General features: G+C 43.5%; 1 protein-coding gene and 1 long non-coding RNA gene across 5 annotated transcripts; both read left to right on the forward strand.

Moving 5' to 3' along the window:
* Positions 1–1,703: 1,703 nt before the first annotated feature.
* On the forward strand, positions 1,704–11,277 carry LOC112219027. Of its 4 annotated transcripts, XR_006079385.1 has the most exons (7): positions 1,704–2,082; positions 7,028–7,187; positions 7,896–7,967; positions 8,066–8,198; positions 9,614–9,695; positions 9,923–10,009; positions 10,122–11,277. It is a non-coding gene; the product is annotated as an uncharacterized LOC112219027 (long non-coding RNA). The 4 variants fall into 4 exon arrangements; XR_006079383.1 differs by having other exon boundaries at positions 8,066–9,695; XR_006079384.1 differs by having other exon boundaries at positions 9,614–11,277.
* A 1,034-nt stretch (positions 11,278–12,311) lies between these two features.
* LOC112218877 (BLOC-1-related complex subunit 5) lies at positions 12,312–19,704 on the forward strand. Its single transcript, XM_024380104.2, has 5 exons — positions 12,312–12,516; positions 12,638–12,738; positions 18,123–18,266; positions 18,449–18,606; positions 18,847–19,704. The coding sequence occupies exons 2-5, from the start codon at positions 12,681–12,683 to the stop codon at positions 19,078–19,080; spliced, it is 594 nt and encodes a 197-aa protein (XP_024235872.1). The 5' UTR covers positions 12,312–12,516; positions 12,638–12,680; the 3' UTR covers positions 19,081–19,704.
* Positions 19,705–22,209: the final 2,505 nt, after the last annotated feature.

The raw sequence follows: 22,209 nt of genomic DNA on the forward strand, positions 1-22,209 counted from the left end.
GTGTATAAACCCAGGATGACTAACTGTAATTAAGTCACCGCGCAGCCATCTTGCTAACAAGCAGTGAGTGTACAATTATGTTAAATCCGGGTCCTGAAATGCCCCATAATTCAATTTGCAATGATTGTACATCCGCTAAGAAAAGTCAGACAAAACTCAAAACCAACATTAATATGGAGAAGTCAACATACAAGTGTAAGTAAAAACAAATGTAAATAAGTTAGAAATTGTAAAAGTAATTATGTTTTTGTTTGGTTAGCATTTGGAAACATTGTCTTGCACATATACCCTGACATCACACTTATGCATTGCAATTTTCTATTTACCTGATATATTCGGATTGGCTAACATTCGATGTCTGCAGAGGCGTCGTCTTCTAGCCAAGATATGAAATGCAATCATAATTGACTAGCGCATATAAACACACACAACAGCTACCTGTGGTTCCACGATGACTGAAAACACAACCGTAGGATGAATGAGTGATACATTTCCGGGGCAAAAGTGGTCCATTTAAAATGAATTTATTCTTCCCTTGCCCTGCAAACTGCAGAACAGTTTGAAGAGGTGTGATCAGACTCACTCAGGATGGGGAGTCATCACAGAGGGAGAGCTCTTCCTGCTCTGCTCTCTCTTTGATCCAGTAAAAGTTCCGCTGGAACTGCATGAGGAGACCCTGCACCATTACTGTCCCAGATTTGTACACGTTTATAGAGGATGTTTCAATTTCCTCAATGTCTAGTATTCTGAGTTTCCGCCCTGGGCCAAAATCCTCTCTCTTGACATAGGTGTAGTGTGCTCTCATAGCACTGTGCTATGCCAGGGGATGGTCTGTGTGGAAAGTGTAGTTGCTTATGTTCCCCTCTTTGTTGCCATCAGCAAATAGTGTCTCCGGATTGTCCTTGAAGAGCTTCCTTTTGTACTTATTCCGTGCAGTGTTATTTTCAATATCCATGTGGTACTGTATTGTAATGACCTCTGCACAGGGATAAGCCATTCTCTCCTGCCATTGTTAGGCTCAAGAGTTCACACTTCTCACTTCACACTTCAGTGCTAATTGACGTTGCAGCCAGGTCAGTTCTGTCCTAGCAGCTTGGTAGCTTAGTAGCCTTATTTATTAAGCTTTATATAACAAAATTACCTAGAGATTATTGTATTTTACTTATTGGCTTCAGAAGTAGTGTAGGTTCAGACTTAACATTACTCACTCCGTTTTGTGTTGGATAGTATTTACAGGTTCCACTGTGTTTCTTCTGCAGGTTTGTTAGAAGTGTTTTCTTGATAGTCCTTACTAATATTAGTACATTTAGGTAGTTTTGTCCAAAATCACGCTTTTAGCTATGGAATTTTGATTTGGATTGAAGGTTTTGATGTTGAGGTTAGTATCCTCTATAAGTCCTTGCAAAAAATATTCAAGTTGATCTACATTTATCCAACTCTAATTCTATCTTTTTGCAGAAGAACTCCGGAACCCATGAGCTCAATACCTCTCTCTCGAAACAGGATGCAGTTTGATTGGACCTACACTTAAAATGGCAATTCACAAACATTATTACCCCCTCGGCCCTCAATTTAGCTCGAGGGAGCGAGTGAAGAACTTTGATTACTTGTGGGGCTGATATGACCCCCAATTCAATGCAAACTGTAGTCACGTGTCAAACTCCGGTTGCCGCGAAGTGTCAAATTTGATCAACATGGCAGCATATTCGGCATGTGAGACACAATTATGATACTGACTTGCAAAACAAATATATAGATGACATTTATTTTAGCGTTGGCAAATGGGAGTGCCGCTCAAATTGGCTTAGGCTCCTCACTACGAGACTATACAACGTAGCTAGCTTCATAAACATATTTTGGGGAATTCTGAAATGTATTGGAATAAATGACCAAGTTATAAAATTAGCTAGCCAGCTAAGTATTGTAACTCTAGCTATCTACCTGACAAAATGCTAGCTAACTACGTTAGCTTGCTACATTAATAGCTTTAGGTTGGTGTTTTTTAAGCTCAACTTCAAGATTTCCATCAAGGACGTTGCATCCGATCATCACTCTCCCTCGCTTGGGCAAAGGACATTTAAGGTACACTTGGATGAGATGATGTCTAACATAATTCGAGTGCTGAGGGTTTAGGGCCGAGGGCTGTCTACTTTGCGTTTGGGCTGCTGCCATAGACTTAGCAAAATCAGGTTGCCCCAAGCAGCACTGGAGATATTGAGATGAGCAAGATGCAAGACTTTTGCTCTCACACAATCACACACAATATCTGCGCATGTGCATGGGTTCGCTTCAAACTGTTCACAACGTGGTAGCCAGAGCACCAAAACAGCAGATAAGTTGAGCCTCACACTTCAACGCTCTTAGTTGTGAAAATTGTACCCACTATGCTGTTTACTTTATGCATCTACGTCATATCACTGAGAAGATGAATTGTATAAATAGGCGTGTTTATCACTTTGTGGTGGTGGTAACTAGTGAAGTCATCCCAGAGAGTTTCATACTGTACCGTCTTTGACGACCCTGCAATCAATATACTGATAGAAGGTAGCCTTGTCCTCAGATTAGCTTTGTTAAAATCCCCAGCTACAATAAATTCAGCCTCAGGATATATGGTTTCCAGATTGCAGTGAAGTTCCTCGATGGCTGTCTTGGTATCCGCTTGCGGGGGAATATACATGGCTGTGACAATAACCGAGGAGAGTTCTCTTGGGAGATAATACGGTGGGCATTTGATTGTGTGGAATTCTAGGTCAGGTGAACAAAAGGACTTGAGTTCTTGTATGTTCTTCTTACTAGAGAGATGTTTGTTACTGTTGGCGCGATGCACTGAAAATCCCGTTGGCTGTACGGATTCCGACAGCATGTCCCCAGCTAGCCATGTCTCTGTGAAACAGAGTATGTTACGATCCCGAATATCTCTTTGGAAACTCTTGCCCTAATTTTGTCGACTCTGTTAACTAGGGACTAGCCCCACTAGAAGACCGCTCCGGCACTCTCTCCGAAGGATTGACTTTGGGAAAGTCGTATTCTTGGTCGTAGTGCTGGTTATCCTGGTAAGTTGATGTCTCTCTGATATCCAATAGTTCTTCTCGGCTGTATGTAATAACACTTAAGGTTTTCTGAATTATTAACAATGTAAGAAATAATACATAAAAAACTAAATACTGCACAGTTTCCTAAGGACTTGAGGGAAGCTTCCGGGGAGAGTTCTCTTTTCTTTGTGAAGGGCAGGGCGCACTGGAATGGGTTCGCCCCAAGAGAGGGGCTCAAGCCCTGGAAAGCGTCTTAATTCCAGCGGCTTCCTGTGAGTTCTCGCTGGCCCTTGAAAATCCTGGGATAGCCTCCCGGGTGGCGCAGTGGTTAAGGGCGCTGTACTGCAGCGCCAGCTGTGCCACCAAAGACTATGGGTTCGCGCACAGGCTCTGTCGTAACCGGCCGCGACCGGGAGGTCCGTGGGGCGACGCACAATTGGCCTAGCGTCGTCCGGGTTAGGGAGGGGTTGGCCGGGAGGGATATCCAACCAAGGTTGCCAGGTGCACGGTGTTTCCTCCGACACATTGGTGCGGCTGACTTCCGGGTTGGATGCGCGCTGTGTTAAGAAGCAGTGCAGCTTGGTTGGGTTGTGTATCGGAGGACTGTTAAGGGAATTTTTATCCATAATGACTAATTATGTATACATTTCAATCAGGACTGACTAGTCCAAATGCTATTATGTACTGTACATGTATGAAATTTCTCTCTTGCTCCCATTCCCAATTGTATATAATATAGTCAGGAGTTTAGAACAATGCCTTGGTACAAATGAATGAACTATCTCCAGACTTATCTACACTGACTGACCTTGGCTTTAGGCAAGGAGGGAAGGCTCGAGAACTATAGGGCCTCTCTACCAGTGTCAAGAAGAGAGAGAACATTTAGAAAACGCTGATGTCATTTTCAGTTTATAACCTGTGGTAAAATGTGTATGAAGGCAGTACTCTCTTGAATTAAACGCTGTTACCTGACTTTTAAGATGGCTCGAACGCATCCCAGCTTTGGCTGGAAGTGGGGAGTTTAGTCCTGGGAGATGGCTGATGAAAGTGTACTACAGAGCAACTGTGGTGACATTTTTAAAGACTCGTCTCCCGTATATTTAGCTAACTCTAAACCGCAAAGGTTTGAATCGAACGCTGGCTTCGACTGGACCTGCTAACAGTGGAGCACTAAATGGAGATGGAATATGCTTAGCGGTTATGAACACTGCCAGGTCTCAGGTCCGCCTGGTTGCAGGACTCTACCCATTCTATGTGGGAGCTCTCCTCCACGCTCCTTGGAACATGTAGTGGAGATGGCATGTGCCTTACCATTAGCTGACACTACCAGGCCTCAGGCTTGCCTGAGTTCGGAACATCACACATTGTAGGTGGGGAGGTCTTCTCTACGCTCACTAGACTCGAGGCGGAGACTAAACCCATTTTGATAGGGCATTGCATGGATCTGGATCATGCCCTACGAAGGGGGGAGAGGTATCTCCAGCTTGTCTGGGGAGGGAGGCCTACATCTGATGTGGGTAGTACTATCCATGCCCATTGATTTGCTGCGGACCCATAAAACGGACGGAAGAGGCCTAGGTTCTGGGCACGGATCACTGAATATCAACTTGATGAAATTCAAAGGAGCGTACCCACCTGTTGTGGTCGCACTCAAATCACCCAAGCACATTTGGTGTATGTGCATGGCTGAGGAGCCAATGGTGCGAAGCTACCATCTGTGGGATTATATTATGACTGAATGCCTCTCAGTCAGAATCCCCCCTAAACGTAACGATACCGTAGCACCACGGATCTTCGGTTGGCCCGAGATAACCTGCCTCTTTTGGCAGATGAGTAGAGCCGTTTGTGACGGGGTTGGGGTGCACCTGGATGAGTTGCAGCCCCTCTCCTGATGCACACTGCGTTTTGTGGGGAACCTGGTGCTAAATCACTTGTAGACGACTAGATTCTGGGTCAGGGTTTCGTACGTAGCAGAGCAGCTCACTCGCTGCAATCTATTGAAAGTCAGCCCTCGATCCAAGCTTTTGTTGGGGACGGAAGGCGTCTTCCTCTTCCTCCACCAGGTAGGGGGCTAGGTGGTGGTCGCCCATCTGCCGGGGCTCATCCTCTGGTGGGACTGTGAGTAAGGTTGGGATTCGCTGTGGAAGTCAAAGGGTCACCAGGTGCACGAGGAGGCCTCTATCAAGGCGGGGGAAACTCAGAGTCCAAGCAGGGGATGTGGGGACTTAGTCTCTGAGTGGAAAAAAAGCAGGCGGGTCACCAGGTGCACAGAGCCTGTTTTGGGTTACCAGATGCACATGGTTCCTGACAGCTTGAATATAGATGTCTTTGTGTCCGGGGAGGATTGCTTAAGTGTGGGTACCCCAGGTTCGCCTGGTGGGCAAAGTTATGGAGATGGCTGAGCCCCTGCCGAGACGCAATGATGCCCAGTGAGAGGGGTGTTGACCAGGTAGGGAGAGTAGGTGTGGAGGCCTGGGGGTCTGTAGTTCCAGGGAGTAAGCTATACACTCAAGCCCAGGGAGAGGGCAAGCAGGTGGGCAGGGAGTGTGGGCATGGAGGCCTGGAGTCAGAGGTCTGCAGGTCAATGGGGGGCTGTCTGGTGGTCAGGAAGGCCCCAGGGAGAAGGCCCAAGTGAATAGGTGTGTGAGTGACACTGTCCTTCAGGGGAGCAGAGCAGGCAATTAATGTAAAATTGTGTGAGATGAAAATGGACAAACAAAAGGGTGTGCCATGTATAAGGCTAGTCAATGGATATTCTGAAAGTAGTTTGAGGGTTGTAGGTCACATGACCAGGGAACTATTGAAATGAAAACCGTGTGAGATGAAAATGGACAAACTTAAGGATGTGCAATATAGAAGGGTACTCGGTGGACATTCTGAACCTTTTCAAAGGTCATTAGGTCACATGGCCAAGGAACTAATGAAATTAGAAAGTTAGAAAAATGTATGTAAAAATGTGTGAGATGAAAATTGACAAACTAAAGGGTGTGCAATTCTGAACCTTGTTTGAGTCCAGTAGGTCACATGTCCAAGGTGCTATTGAAATTAAAAACATTGAAAATGAATGTAAAATCGTGTGAGATTAAAATGGCATATAAGGCTACTCAGTGGATATTCTGACAGCAGTTTGAGGGTTGTAGGTCGTAAAACTTAAGGAGCTTTTGAAATTTTTATATTTTAAAAATGATCATAAAATCTCATAAGATGCAAATGGGCAAACAAAAGGGTGTGCAATGGGTAGGCCCACTGAGTGTACATTATTAAACGTTTTTGAGGTGTGTGGGTCACATGACCAAGGTGCTTTTGAATTTCAGAAATTTAAATAAGTCATTTAAAATAGTGTGAGATGTAAACCGACAAAAGAAAAGTGTGTGCAAAGTGTGTCTATGCCATCGGGTTAGCTAGAAGCAGTTTTGAAAGTGTTAGGAGTAATGGTTAAAGAGCTATTGAAATGTGAAACATTTGATTGTCACTATGTTGACAGTCCCTAACTGCTGTTGGTGGATGTAAGGAAAACTACAGGTGAATATCATTCGAATATCCAACCTGAATCTGTTTTTACCTCGGTAATGTCAATGACAATGTGCCTTGATATGTACAGGTTTGCAAGTATGTAAATACTTGATACAATGTTTTAAACGCTCGAAAAAGCCTTGTGCGCTTCCTTGCCCACTCACCTTTCCACATGGGAAATGCAATGACATGCAGAATCTCTCAACAACATTGAGATATTATTAATGTACTTTAATACAATGAAAATGATGTATGTATACCATGTAATTAAATATCATGAATCATTGTGCTTGAATACATTCCTTTTTCAGTGTGAACCCCCTTGGACTTACATGCTTACTGGCAGGTTAAATAGGGGTCAAATTCCATCAGTAAACTCAGTCATCATAGGAAATAATGGATGATAATCTCCTTAATTATGCATTGAATCAAAAATGTACTTCACCCAAACTAAGCTTTTTACCAGTCCTTCCGTGTCTTAGTCTCCTCCAGCTAAAGTAGGAGAGGCAGTAAAGGCTTCCATCTGCTGGCTACAGACTCATTGACGGGGCTTTCCTCTACCAGAATGAGGTGGGAAAGGGCATCCAGGCTATGATCCAGGAGGGTACTGTAAAGAGAGAGGAGCTGTTCGTCATCAGCAAGGTGCTGCCTCAAATGTCACACTCATTCATAGCATACTGTGTGTGTGAGAATTGATAGAAGTGATTGTCAAATTGTGAATACTGTTATTCCATAGAATCTTTCAGGTGATGTAGCCTACTTGAGTGTTTCCCAGGCTATGTCACCGAATGGCACTCTATTCCCTATAACCCATAGTGCACTACTGTCTGATCTGGCCACAAGTAGTGGCTTACATGGGGGGCCTGGGCCGTTGTGGATGCAGCCCCAATCAATCCAGATTGCCATTCCTGTGCTTCTCTCTCCACCAGCTGTGGTGTACCTTCCATAGGAAGTCTCTGGCTAGAGCAGCTTGTCAGAATACCTTGAGTAACCTTAAACTGGACTATCTAGACCTCGACCTCACCCACGAAAACCAATGGGAATGAATTTTCTTGACATGCATACTGTTTCAATATGTATTTGAAATATCCTCACCACTTGTCTCTTGTAAAATATTGTAATAAACACTTGAACTGCATAAATTATTATTATTTTTGTTCTGATGAAATGCTTGTATTTAAAGCTTATAGTGCATGGCTTGCCTTTACAAATGCATTTTGCTCACACTTATTTAATTTCTTCGGCCCTTTTTGTCATGCATAATTTAGAAAAACATTTTCACACTTTGATGAAATGTTGGGGGCGTGATATGCACGGATCATCACTCAATCATTACTTGTTTTGTTGTAGATTAGGGATGAGCTCGTGGACAGCGAGGGATTCACTGTTGCCGTGGAAACCAGATTCCTGGATACCTGGGAGGTGAGAATGACAGGAAGTTAAATTAAGACAATTTCTGGGTAATTTTTTTTTACATCATCACTCACACCCTTTTCCATTTGGGTGTTCTGTCTGTTCAGCGCCTCTCGGGGCATGGCAGAGCTTGTGGATGCAGGGTTGGTAAAAGCCATTGGAATCTCCAATTTCAACAGCCATCCAACTGAATCCATTCTGAACACACCAGGCCTCAAGAACAAACCTGCCAACAACCAGGTGCTCTTTGCCCTCTCTCCCAGCCCAAAATAGCACTTTGCATTTGTGATCTTTAGAGCATAACAGGTATTCAGAGTTAATCACAGTGTCATTGAGTACGTTTACATGCGCAGCAATAATTCAATATTAAACTGATTATGGCAGTATGCAGATTATGCAAAAGTCATGTAAACACTGCTGCTTATCTTAATTGTCAGAAAGGTCAAAATCAAAAGTAAGCATACGGCGATTAAAACACCTGGTTTTCTGAGCAATCTTTCAAATTACTAGGACATGTAAACACCTTCATCAGCGTTTCAGCTGTGTATTTGATCTACGCATGTGCTAGCAACAACCCAAGCAAGCCTCACTCTTTAGCAGGAGTGAAGTGAGGGTTCGGAACAACTGAATGTATGCACCTTAGAATTAGTTTTCACATACAAACTTAGAATCCAATATTCTTCCCAAAAATAACAGGGTTGTTGTGGTAGAACAATTATATTTTGATTGGCGATTTTCTGCATTTATCAGAGTAGCCTAATTTTCAGATGTTTCAGGATTATTAGGGAAATATGTCTCCTTGCAAAGAATGTAAACTTTTCAATCCATCTATTATATTAATCTGATTATCCACAATAATCGCATTAGTGTGTGCATGTAACCATACTATAACTTATGTAGTAGGCTGCCTCCCGAATGGCGCAGCGTCACTACAGACCCGGGTTCGATCTCTGGCTCTGTCGCCTGGAATTCGAGAAACCCATGAGGAGGCGCACAATTGGCCCAACGTCGTCCAGGTTAGGGGAGGGTTTGGCCATCGCGCTCTAGCGACTCCTTGTGGCGGACGCATGCACGCTGACTTAGGTGGCCAGTTGTACAGTGTTTCCTCCGACACATTGGTGCAGCTGGCTTCCGGCTTAAGCGAGCAGTGTTTCAAGAAGCAGTACAGTTTGGCAGGGTCGTGTTTCGTAAGGACGCATGGCTCTCGACCTTCGCCTCTCCCAGGTCAATATGGGAGTTACACCTGTCACCATCGTTACGCGCATCATGACACTCACATGGACTCCATCACCTCCTTGATTACCTGCCCTATATATGTCACCCACTTTGGTTCCTTCCTGAGGCGTCATTGTTGTTTAGTTTTTTGATTACATCACTCCCTGAACTTGCTTCCCGACTCTCAGTGCACATCGTTACATCCTGTCTGCTCTGACCAGATTGAGGGCCACCCATATCTGTCCCAGCAAAAGCTGATCAACTATTGTCACTCCCAAGGCATTACTGTCACAGCATACAGCCCCCTGGGGTTACCTACCAGGCCATGGTAAACGACACACGGATAGACACAGTACAGACACATGGAGGGAAATGTTGCACACACACACATTATTCGTAAGTTTCTACGGTAACTGTCTGATCTGATGTTCTTGTATTAGGGTCAAACCAGACAACCCCTGTTTATTTCAAGACCCAAACATCAAGGACATAACTGAGAAGCACCAGAGGACTATATCTCAGGTAAAGTGAGAGCCACAGTAACTTAGTCTAACTGTTAGCTACATAGAGAAAATGGGTAAAGGGTCTCCACCTACCCACGGCACAGGATGATGCAAAAGGAACTCGCCCATTGTGAGAGGATGCAAAGACATGAAAGATGATGTTTACAGTAATGTTCTGGAACTTTTTGTTGTTGATGCAGTTTTCCCTCTGTTTTCAAAGACTGTAGATGTTGGTTTTCATTCCAGGTGTTTGACTTTGAACTGAGCAAAGAGGACATAAGGACCATGTTATTACTGAACAGGAACTACAGAGTCTTTCCTCTGCCCTCATACGTAATTATAGTGCCAATCACCTTTGTCAAACGTGATCATACATCCGTTTTTAAAGCCTCAACTGATCTTCGGTATCTCTGGGTGACTGTCCTCCGCTGTTTGTTTCCCATAGGGGGCTGAAGCACAAAGACTACCCCTTCAGTGATGAATTTGAAGAGGCACGTATACCCGCCATTGAAGTCTCCAGCTTCACTCCATTACAGATCACATTCTACCTAATCTTAATATGGATGGAGGGCCCTCCCCTGTGCTGTCAATCATATTGAATTATTTATATTCATTATAATCACAAGAACAATATAGTACATAAATTGTATGCATAACATGTTGCAGAAAACATTTATATAGCCTGGCCTATAATTTAAGATTCTCAAAGATTGTTATTGTCACTGTTGTTCTCATTTCATTGTCTCATAGCTAATTTAACACTAAATATTTAATGAACACAGATTAGTATTTGTGAGAATAAAACAAACATTCTCACTCAGTAAATCTACGGAGTTGCTTATTGTGGTCGGTCTTCCATCTGAAACCGTTGCTGAGCCATAAGATGGACCGCAAAATAATCACGTTGAACACGTTCCAATGCACCAATATAGCGCCTCTTCCCCCTTCAGGAGGCTGAAAAGATTTGGCATGGGCCCTCGGATCTTCCAAACGTTCTACAGCTGCACCATCGAGTATCTTGACTGGCTGCATCACAGCTTGGTATAGAAAATGCATCGCCCTTGCAGACAGCACAGTACATCACTGGGGCCAATCTCCCTGCCATCCAGGACCTCTATGTCAGGTGGTGTCAGAGGAAGGGCCGAAAAATTGCCTGACTCCAGCCACCCAAGCCATAGACTGTCCACTCTGCTACTGTCCGGCAAACGGTACCGGACCATTGGCTCTCGGACCACCAGGATCTGAGTCAGCTTCCACCCCCAAGCCATTACACTGCTAAATAGTAAATTAATGGTACCCAAACTATCTTGCACTGACCCTACGCACACTCACTAGACGGCAGCTGGTGGCACTCCATTCCAGACATTATTATTAGCTGTCCACCCCTCAGCAGCCTCCTGTGATATACACACTCACACTACATTGACACTCCCACTAAAAACCCACGTACATTCACACACACTACATTGACACTCCCACTAAAACCCCACATACATTTACATACACTACATACAGTGCATTCGGCAAGTATTTAGACCCCTTGATTTTTTTCCACATTTTGTTACATTACAGCCTTATTCTAACTTTATTAAATCATTTTTTTTCCATCTTCAATTTTTTTCAAATGTATTAAAAATTGAAAACTGAAATATCACATTAACATAAGTAGTCAGACCCTTTACTCAGTACTTTGTTGAAGCACCTTTGGTAGCAATTACAGTCTTGAGTCTTCTTGGGTATGACACTAAAAGCTTGGCACACCTGTATTTGGGAAGTTTCTCCCTCCGATTCTTCTCTGCAGATCCTCTCAAGCTTTGTCAGGTTGGATGGGGAGCATCGCCTCCCTGACCAAGGCCCTCCTCCCTCCCCCTGTTGCTCAGTTTGGCTGGGCATCCAGCTCTAGGAAGCGTCTTGATGGTTCCAAGCTTCTTCCATTTAAGAATTATGGAGGCCACTGTGTTCTTGGGGACCTTCAATACTTTAGACATTTGTTGGTACCCTTCCCCAGATCTGTGCCTCAACACAATCCTGTCTCGTGGCTCTATAGACAATTCCATCAACTTCATGGCTTGGTTTTTATTCTGACATGCACTGTCAACTGTGGGACCTTTATATAGATAGGTGTGTGCCTTTCCAAATCATGTCTAATCAATTGAATTTACCACAGGTGGAATCCAATCAAGTTGAAGAAACATCTCAAGGATGATCAATGGAAACCGGATGCACCTGAGCTCAATTTCGAGTCTCATAGCAAAGGGTCTGAACTTATGTAAATAAGGTATTTCTGTTTTATATATATATTATATATATATATATATATCGCCAAAATCTCGAAAAACCTGTTTTCACTTTATCGTTATGGGGTATTGTGTGTAGATTGATGAAACTAACTGCAGCTCTTTGTTAATTGTTGCAATAATTTCAGTCAGAATACACTATATTAGGCCCAGCCTTTGGAACTTTGGTTTTCCTAGATATGGCTACTATATTGTGATCACTACATTAGTAGTAGTGGGGATTTATATTAATTTTATTTTCATGGTAGTACAGAATTGATCATGATTGATCGTACATTCCAGCACAGTAGATGGCAGCATGCACTTGAACGATTGTTTGCTGACCGCAATGATAGCATAGAAGAAGAAGAAGAAGAAGAAGAAGAAGAAGAGGGGTGGTTGTGTGTTTACGGAAGTAGCTAGCTAGTTCGATATCTTTCAGCTTGTTAACATATTTACTTAAATTAATTATAGTTTGCTACATCATGAAACTATAATGATGGTAAAAATATAATAGAAATCAAAACAGGCGTGGTCTAACAGAACAAGATAAACACAACGAAGGTAAGAGATGTGCTAAGCTAGCTAACAGCAACTTAGCTAACGTGGCTTGTTTATCAGTCCAATGTCTGCGTGGTACAGCTAACGTTCGCTTGAAAACTAACTTATCTATGTTTGGATGTAGGTCTCCTGAGGTGGTGAATTGAAGCCATAACATAACTGACACCATGGGGGCCGAGCAGAGCGGTGATTCTGAGCACAAACACACCGACTACAGTTCTTCGGGTAAGAAGGGAGGACTGGCAGGTTGTCTGCAGTGTTGGGAAAGATACCTTAATAGAAAATGACTCGAGTGGAAGTCACCCAGTAAAATACTACCTGAGTAAAAATGTTAAAGTATTTGACTTGAAATATACTTAAGAATCAAAAGTAAATGTAATTGCTAAAAAACGACTTAAGTAGTAACGTTACTTTTAAGTATTTTTACTTGAGTACTTTACATCACTGGTTGTCTGTGTGTGCGTCCCAGTAATGTTATTTCTCCTGAAGTGTACACGTTCCCTACTTTCCACAACTCGAAACCATATTCCTTATACCAGCCATTTCCTTTCAAGTCAGTGAAAGGAGGTGAACAAGTGCATACTTTGGGAGGAAGGAGACGTAGCCGTTGACACACACAGTTCTAATGCCATATTATTCCCTCAACTCTTGCACATAGGATACTCAAATGTGTACTTGACATTATTTTTTTCTATCAGCCCACTGAGAGAAGCACAAGATTGAACTTCACTCATTTTTCTAGAGTTTTCCCTGTTAACACTGTCAATGTTTCCTTTTATTGTGGGAATTGTGATCGAATCAACCCACTATTAGCCACTTTCAATGCAACATCCTGAATCAAAACAAACTATGAAAGATATTTTGTTGTAGGCAGAACACATCAGAGAAGGATTCTATTGTGCCCACAACTCAGCCTGTACTCTACACAGACCGGTGTGGCATAATCAATCAGAGCTGCAGTAGGCCTATATGCAAATAGACAATTACAATATATGGATCTGTGCCATTCACTTTGAACTAGATTGTGTTTACAGCTGTGGTTGTGAGTAGGGCTGTGGTGGTCACAATTTCGTCAGCTGGTGATTGTCAAAAAAATAACTGTCATTCTCACGGTAATTGACCGTTAATTAACATAAATACATTTAGCATCTCCAGGCTTCCACACACAGCCTACAAGCCATTTTAAAAAGTTGAATAAATCCATGTAATATAGTCTATACCGTCACAATAAATCCATTATTTATTTTAGACAGGTCTAAAGAAGCACGGTATGAAGAAAATGTAGTCTATTTCGGAAGAAAAGAATAGTGTAACAGTATAACTTTAGACCGTCCCCTCGCCCATACTCGGGCGCGAACCAGGGACCCTCTGCACACATCAACAACAGTCACCCACGAAGCATCGTTACCCATCGCTCCACAAAAGCCGCGGCCCTTGCAGAGCAAGGGGAACCACTACTTCAAGGTCTCAGAGCAAGTGACGTCTCCGATTGAAACGCTATTTAGCGCAAACCACCGCTAACTAAGCTAGCCGTTTCACATCCGTTACAATAGCATATTCTGAGTTGTCCTTATGTTAGGTCCTGATGCCCAAGTAGATATGGGCTACACTAGTTCATTTAGCAGAAAAGAGTTATTCATTTTAGAGTTATTCATTTAACTTTAGTTGTTCTACAAATGTTGGGCTATATGCTTTGATTTAATACATTGTAAGGCTGCATGATGCGACTAATGATGATTTGAAAAAAGTTGCTTGAAAGGCATGAGCTCTGCTTAGTTTTTTTGCGCAGGCTGTACACACTTCAATAGTCTCTCATTCACAATTTGACAAGTACTTGATAATGGCTCGAATTTCACAGCAGCATCCCCTTTGGGGCCTTAATGCACCCTAAAAAATACATGCTTTTTGCGGCCCTGAGTGCTGCGTTGTGCCCTTCTCCCAGAGTGTACTGCGCAATCCAAAGCTTCTCTCACTCACATGACTCTCCGTCACCTGATTAGGTCTTTCTCACAAGGCTACAAGTGAAGACGGGCACATCAGGGACGCAACTGCGCTCGTCCTTATCCAATTCCGAGGCGCATCTTGAAGATATTGGAAGAACTGTCCACATTTACTTTTCGTCAGCCTACAAGATGAGTAGGCCTAACGAACAGCAAAAGCACTAGCCTATGTCAATCTACTATCCCCCATAGTACAAAAGTCTACCTATTCTGTGCGAGAAATAAATATTCCAAACATAGTCTGGGGCAGTTGTGGGATGCGATAGATCCCAAATTAATACAACCACTAGCATCAAAAAAACATGTTTTATGCAATGTGGCTGATGCAACAGATCAGAACGTTTAGCTTGAAATATGTTGATAAACTATTAGGCTATTTATTCACATTATAAGCGCAGCAATGCACTCATGGTAGTAGGCTATAAGCCCGAATGTTCCATTAATGGAAAACACCATTATCAAAAGTGACCGCAAATGCAATTGTGCATGTAATGCTTTTATTATAAAAGGTGCATTTTTAGGGTGAAAATGATCTTCTCCAAAAGTGAAACTCACGTGCTCCTTATATGCCAGTTAGGCTCTACACCCCTTGTAAAGCGGATTAATGTGCTTAATTTTAAGAAGTTATTTGGCCACTTTTAGTTGTGATACAAACTTGATTAACAAATAAAGGCCTATGGTCTAGGCCACATGAGGTGTGCGACTATGATTCTAAAAAGTTGCAAACAAAAAGGCATTGTTTCTTATGCTGGGCATCATTCACAAGTGATAATAAATAGTCTTTTTATCATTTTATGTCAGAGTGATTTAAAGGGACAATAAGAGTGGGAAATGGGGATACCTAGTCAGTTGCATAGAGAAAGGGGGATACCTAGTCAGTTGTATAGGGAAAGGGAATACCTAGTCAGTTGTATAGGGAAAGGTGGATACCCGGTCAGTTGTATAGGGAAAGGTGGATACCCGGTCAGTTGTATAGGGAAAGGTGGATACCTGGTCAGTTGTATAGGGAAAGGTGGATACCCGGTCAGTTGTATAGGGAAAGGTGGATACCTGGTCAGTTGTATAGGGAAGGGGGATACCTGGTCAGTTGTATAGGGAAGGGGGATACCCGGTCAGTTGTATAGGGAAGGGGGATACCCGGTCAGTTGTATAGGGAAGGGGGATACCCGGTCAGTTGTATAGGGAAAGGGGGATACCCGGTCAGTTGTATAGGGAAAGGGGGATACCCGGTCAGTTGTATAGGGAAGGGGATACCCGGTCAGTTGTATAGGGAAACGTGGATACCCGGTCAGTTGGATACCCGGTCAGTTGTATAGGGGGTGGATACCCGGTCAGTTGTATAGAGAAAGGGGGATACCCGGTCAGTTGTATAGGGAAGGGGGATACCCGGTCAGTTGTATAGGGAAGGGGAATACCCGGTCAGTTGTATAGGGAAGGGGGTATACCCGGTCAGTTGTATAGGGAAGGGGGATACCCGGTCAGTTGTATTACCCGGTCAGTTGTATAGGGAAGGGGGATACAGTTGTATAGGGAAGGTGGATACCCGGTCAGTTGTATAGGGAAGTTGTATAGGGGGTGGATACCCGGTCAGTTGTATAGGGAAAGGTGGATACCCGGTCAGTTGTATAGAGAAAGGTGGATACCCGGTCAGTTGTATAGGGAAAGGTGGATACCCGGTCAGTTGTATAGGGAAAGGTGGATACCCGGTCAGTTGTATAGGGAAAGGTGGATACCCGGTCAGTTGTATAGGGAAAGGTGGATACCCGGTCAGTTGTACAACTGAATGCATTCAACTGAAATGTGTCTTCCGCATTTAACCCAACCCCTCTGAATCAGAGAGTTGCGGAGGGCTGCCTTAATCAACATCCACGTCTTCGGCTCCCGGGGAACAGTGGGTTAACTGCCTTGCTCAGGGGCAGGCAACATATTTTTACCTTGTCAACTTGGGGACTTGGTCCAGCAACCTTTCAGTTACTAGCCCAATGCTTTAACCCCTAGGCTACTGAGTGCTAGTGCTGAGTACCAGGCAGTTAGCAAGTTTAGTAGGCTACTAATGATCAGCAGCATCAGCGCTTGGAGAAGCCTACTTACCGTTACCATACTAAACGGTCATGTGGAATTTGACTGCCTTCATGTCTCGTTCGCCGGTGTGGCGGTAATACGGGCACCACAACAGCCCTTGTTGTTAGTAGATGCGCTTGGTTTGAGATCAAAGCTAGAGCTACATGTCTTTGTCTTAAAGTGTTGTATTTTCAGCCCGGCTATAATAAGCTAAGTAGCAGATAGACAGAGGGTAGCATAATTTGTCAGATTACCAGTAATAATGGTATCGGGATAATAATGCATTTTATTTTGTAAAGTGGTTTCTTGCGTCAAACACAACATTTTCAGTCACCTCCTTGTCTGAAGGACAAGTGGATAAACAGGTTAATGTCAAGCCCTGCATGTTTTGTTCTTCTCCAAAAGTGCTATAGAATGTAGGGCTACATTAAACACCACACATTGGTTGCTACTGTAGGCTGAATGGGTCCTCGGATCCTCAAAAGGTTCTATAGCTGTACCATCGAGAGCATCCTGACTGGTTGCATCACTGCCTGGTATGGCAACTGCTTGGCAATACATCACTGGGACCAAGCTTCCTGCCATCCAGGAACTCTATACCAGGCAGTGTCAGAGGAAGGCCCAAAAAATTGTCAATGACTCCAGCCACCCTAGTCATAGACTGTTCTCTCTGCTACCACACGGCAAGCGGTACCGGAGCGCCAAGTCTAGGTCCAGCTAAACAGCTTCTACCCCAAAGCCATAAGACTTCTGAACACCTAAGTTGCTACCCAGACTATTTGCATTGCCCCCTCTCTCTTACACCGCTGCTACTCTCTGTTGTTATCATCTATGCATAGTCACTTTAATAACTCCACCTACATGTACATATTACCTCAACTAACAGGTGCCCCCGAACATTGACTCTGTACCGGTACCCCCCTGTATATAGTCTCGCTAATGTTATTTTACTGCTGTTCTTTAATTACTTGTTACTTTTATTTCTAATTCTTATCCATACTTTTTAAACTGCATTGTTGGTTAGGGGCCCGTAAGTAAGCATTTCGCTGTAAGGTCTACACCTGTTGTATTCGGTGCATGTGACTAATAACATTTGATTTGAATGATAGAACAACTATTTCCATGTTAAAATGTTTTCGCAATTATTTTTGATGGTAGTCCTCTCTGGTAAGCCTACATTATGATCAAATAGGCACAGTAGCCTTCTTGGCCACCTTTTATAGCTGTAATTTAGAAAGTTTACAGCCTCAGTGTTCACAGTAAACATGCGTTGGAAGTTGTACAGAGTTTTCACAACGTTCAATTTGAGCTCAGCAGACCTGAAATGTGCTGAACATTTTTTGAGGGAACATTGGTTGAAAGTGCATTGTTTCATATTTGCAGGATGTTTCAAATGATACCCTATTCCCTATTTAGTTCACTATTGCTGACCAGGGCCCATAGTCTCATGTCATTTTTTTAGGAGCCTCTCTAGCGGTTAGCTATCTTTCAACGCAAAAACAATTACTAATTGATGGAAAAATGTATTGAAATGCTTTGTTGTCGCAGTGGTGCCCTCTCCAGCGAAGCAGAAGGCTAAAATGGACGACATTGTGGTGGTGGCTCAGGGGACACAGTCATTGCGCAACATCCAAAATGACCCTGATGTCATCAAGCTTCAGGAAATCCCCACTTTTCAGCCCTTGTTGAAAGGTAAGCTAAGGGCCTCTAATTAGGATCTAGACCTGTCCTCTGTCTCTACAGTATTGTAATAATGTTCAATATGAGAATGTGTACAATTATGGATAGACCTAGACATTCCTTAATGACCATGAAGTTGACAGAAAGAGTGATCATAGATTATGCTTTGAGGGTCAGTCTGTCCATGTCTCTAGGTGTGCTGAGCGGACAGATGTCCCCCAGCAGTTTGTGTCTAGAGAGGCTAGACTCTGCCCAGGTGCTGCAGCTCTGCATCCGCTACCAGGACCACCTGCACCAGTGTGCCGAGGCCGTGGCCTTCGACCAGAACGCCCTGGTCAAGAGGATCAAAGAGGTTAAAATCACCTCCCCCTGCCTGTTTGCAGGCACCTCTCCTTTCCTTCATCTGCACTAGTCTGACAGACCGGAGTCTGGTGAAAACAGCTTCCCCAATAGGCCTCTATCTTATTTCATTTGTCTTTGGGTTTCATATGCGCATAGATAAGGGAGGGGAAGAAGCCACGCTACGTCTATTGAAATAAAGACAATGTGAAGTTGTTAGAATGATCTCACACTTTCTCTCCCTCCCTCCCAGATGGACCTGTCTGTGGAGACGTTGTTCAGCATCATGCAGCAGCGTCAGAAGCGCTATGCTAAGTACGCTGAGCAGATCCAGAAGGTGAACGAGATGTCCATGATCCTGAGACGTATCCAGATGGGCATTGACCAGACCGTCCCCCTGATGGAGAGGCTCAACAACCTGCTGCCGGAGTGCGAACGCCTGGAGCCCTTCAGCATGAGGCCGGACGGGGACGTTGCAGCCAAGTAGAAATATCTCTGCCTGGGTATGCTGATACACTCACTGTCATGGCCCTCTAGTCTAGCCTTCACTGCCTCTGCCATTTCAAAAGCTCTTTATTGAACCATTCATGTTGAACAGAAGAGGGAGGGAGGGAGGGAGGGAGGGAAAGAAAGAAAGACTCTGCCCAGCTTGCTCCCCAATCCATCCTAAACCCTTCACATCCACAACTTACCGGCCCTGGACATTTAGCTCAGCCACTCAGCATAAGCAGTCCCGTCCCCATGCACCAGATGTAGTGGGTTTCTGGGACAGCTACATCAGGGGTTTGCATGTCGCTGAGTGAATTGGAAGACTGTAAAACAGGAAGTTTACATGATGATTCACTGAAGGGAACCTGCTTGGCAAAATGACTTCCAAAAATGACTGAATCTCCAGAAGTAATATTAGTCAAAGATGAACTCTGAAGAAAAACCCCTGGAGCTTCAACTGGCAGTATTTTTGTTTTGGGGGTGGGGACATTTTTATTACGCTAAATTATTTTGAGTGTTAGGTGACTGAATATGTTGGATTCTCTGAGTGTTTTAAATGGCTTACATAACAACAAATGCAAATGTTTATTTGGGAAATAAATTAATACTTGAGAAATTTGAATCATTTCAATTTCTTGCAAAGTGTATAAAGGTTCTTATACTGTTCCGTTTAAAGAATCAGTTAAATAATCAGATACTGACCCTCTCACTTGGATATGATGATTGGTTATAGGTTATTGCCATTTGGTGTTATAACATAGTATATACACTTAGTGTACCAAACATTATGAACACCTGCTTTTTCTGTGACCTAGACTGACCAGGTGAATCGAGGTTAAAGCTATGATCCCTTATTGATGTCACTTGTTAAATCCACTTCAATCATTATAGATGAAGGAGAGGAGACGGGTTAAAGAAGGATTTTTAAGCGTTGAGACAATTGAGACATGGATTGTGTATGTGTCATTCAGAGGGTGAATGGGCAAGACAAAAAGTGCCTTTGATGGGGTATTGTAATAGGTGCCAGGCGCACCGGTTTAAGTGTGTCGATAACTGCAACGCTGCTGGGTTTTTCACTCTCAATAGTTTCCACTACCCAATGGACATCCAACCAACTTGACACAACTATGGGAAGCATTGGAGTCAACATGGGCCAGCATCCCTGTGGAACGTTTTTGACACCTTATAGAAACCATGCCCAAAAAAGTGTGGCTGTTCTGGGGGCAAAGTGGGTGCAAATCAATATTAAGGTGTTCCTAACGTTTTGTACACTTTGTATAGGTTCCCCTTGTTCTATGTTCCCCTTGTTCTATGTTCCCCTTGTTCTGTGAGGATGTGGCCATTGAATTTTGGTAGGAGCTGAAATACTTAAAATTGTCGAGCAAAGTTCTCTCTTCTCTGTAATGTTCAGTGTATCCTCATCTGAATTATGATTGCCTCTGTCTGTCTGTCTGGCAGAGGAAGGCATATCAATGTTCTTGGGACCTTTTCTAATGTCCAAAATCACCATCTAATTCTAGTGATCCGTCAGCGCCTTTTCATATGTAAATTAACAAGGAGTTAACAAGGAGGATATCCCTTAACGGAATTGTTTGAACATTGAAACTGGAATGGAAATGCGAGTCAGTCTGAACAGAGAACATCATTTTAGTGCAGTTCCTTTGTGGACTGAGTGTTCTACTATACCTGCCTTTGTGCTGTGAAGTGAAGAATGGGCCTAGCCAACTGATCTTCATAGCCTGAATATTAATACACCAAGATAATCCAAAACAATTTGCCATCAGGAACTGCATTTCTGAGAAATCCAATTTCCCCATATAGGCTTACTTCTCATTTGAATATAAAAGGGACAGTTTTTCTACTTTTTTGTTTCTGTATTCCGAATCGATCCACAGCTAGGAATATGAGTGAGAGAAGATTGAAATGGCCTGCTGTAAAAGTGTGCAGAACCATGGTTCTCTCTTTGTCTGAGGCTGGACTGGGTGCATACTAATGAGCAGCGCTATTAGCTGCCTGAAAACTCTGCTGTTGTAGAGAACCCTTTTACGTCAAGTACCTTGTAGTTATATGATTATAATTTCAAATTGGATAAATATTCAATGTTTCTCTGAACAGGCTATTATACCTTTGTTTGAATTATTTATTGGGTTGTAACTTTTAATATATTGCCAGAAGAGGAATGGAGATCAGCCGAATTGCATGTATTGACGGTCAGGGTTTCAGTTGGAATATGATTCAGCACTTTCTGCTATTTGACATAGTCACCTCAATTGTTTGATATGTTATAGGGTAAGGTTGCCCCTACATGCTGATCTTGCGTAAGTTTTGTATATTTTGGGACAAATGGTTATAGTTAGGATTGGGGGAGAGGAAGCTGATTCTAGCTCTGTACCGAGGGGAAACTTCATCCTGGAGTGTTTGATACAGCTGCGACACAACCCACTAGGAAGCAGCCAAGAGACTCAGGAATATGACATCATCACTGTCACGCCTACTCCCGTTCTCTCTCTCCGGCGCTCAACGTCGCCGGCCTACTAACCACCGGTCCTGGCAACCCACATTACACACACACCTGGCAACCATCATTTTGCACACCTGCTCCCCATCATTATGCACTCCTGGAGTTCATAATTGATCTTGATTACTTCCCCTTTATTTAGCCCTCAGTAGCCTCAGTCTTCAGGCAGTATTATATTCAAATGAAATTGTATTAGTCACATGCGCAGAATACAACAGTGAAATGCTTACTTAACCAACAATGCAGTTTAAAAGATAGGAGTAAGAAATAAAAGGAGGGCCTCCCGGGTGGCGCAGTGGCCACCAGAGACTCTGGGTTCGCGACCAGGCTCTGTCGTAACCGGCCACGACCGGGAGGTCCGTGGGGCGACGCACAATTGGCCTAGCGTTGTCCGGGTTAGAGCGCACCAGCGACTCCTGTGGCGGGCCGGGTTGGATGCGCGCTGTGTTAAGAAGCAGTGCGGCTTGGTTGGGTTGTGTATCGGAGGACGCATGACTTTCAACCTTCGTCTCTCCCGAGCCCGTACGGGAGTTGTAGCGATGAGACAAGATAGTAGCTACTAAACAATTGGATACCCTGAAATTGGGGAGAAAAAGGGGTAAAAAAAAA

Source organism: Oncorhynchus tshawytscha, linkage group LG19 (genome assembly GCF_018296145.1).
Source record: "Oncorhynchus tshawytscha isolate Ot180627B linkage group LG19, Otsh_v2.0, whole genome shotgun sequence".
NCBI classification, from domain to species: domain Eukaryota; kingdom Metazoa; phylum Chordata; class Actinopteri; order Salmoniformes; family Salmonidae; genus Oncorhynchus; species Oncorhynchus tshawytscha.

Coding starts and splice junctions, on each gene's coding strand:
- LOC112218877 (XM_024380104.2), top strand. CDS start 12,681: ATGGGGGCCGAGCAGAGCGGTGATTCTGAGCACAAACACACCGACTAC. Junction 12,739..18,122: donor CACCGACTACAGTTCTTCGG/GTAAGAAGGGAG, acceptor TTGTTGTCGCAG/TGGTGCCCTCTCCAGCGAAG. Junction 18,607..18,846: donor TGGTCAAGAGGATCAAAGAG/GTTAAAATCACC, acceptor CCTCCCTCCCAG/ATGGACCTGTCTGTGGAGAC.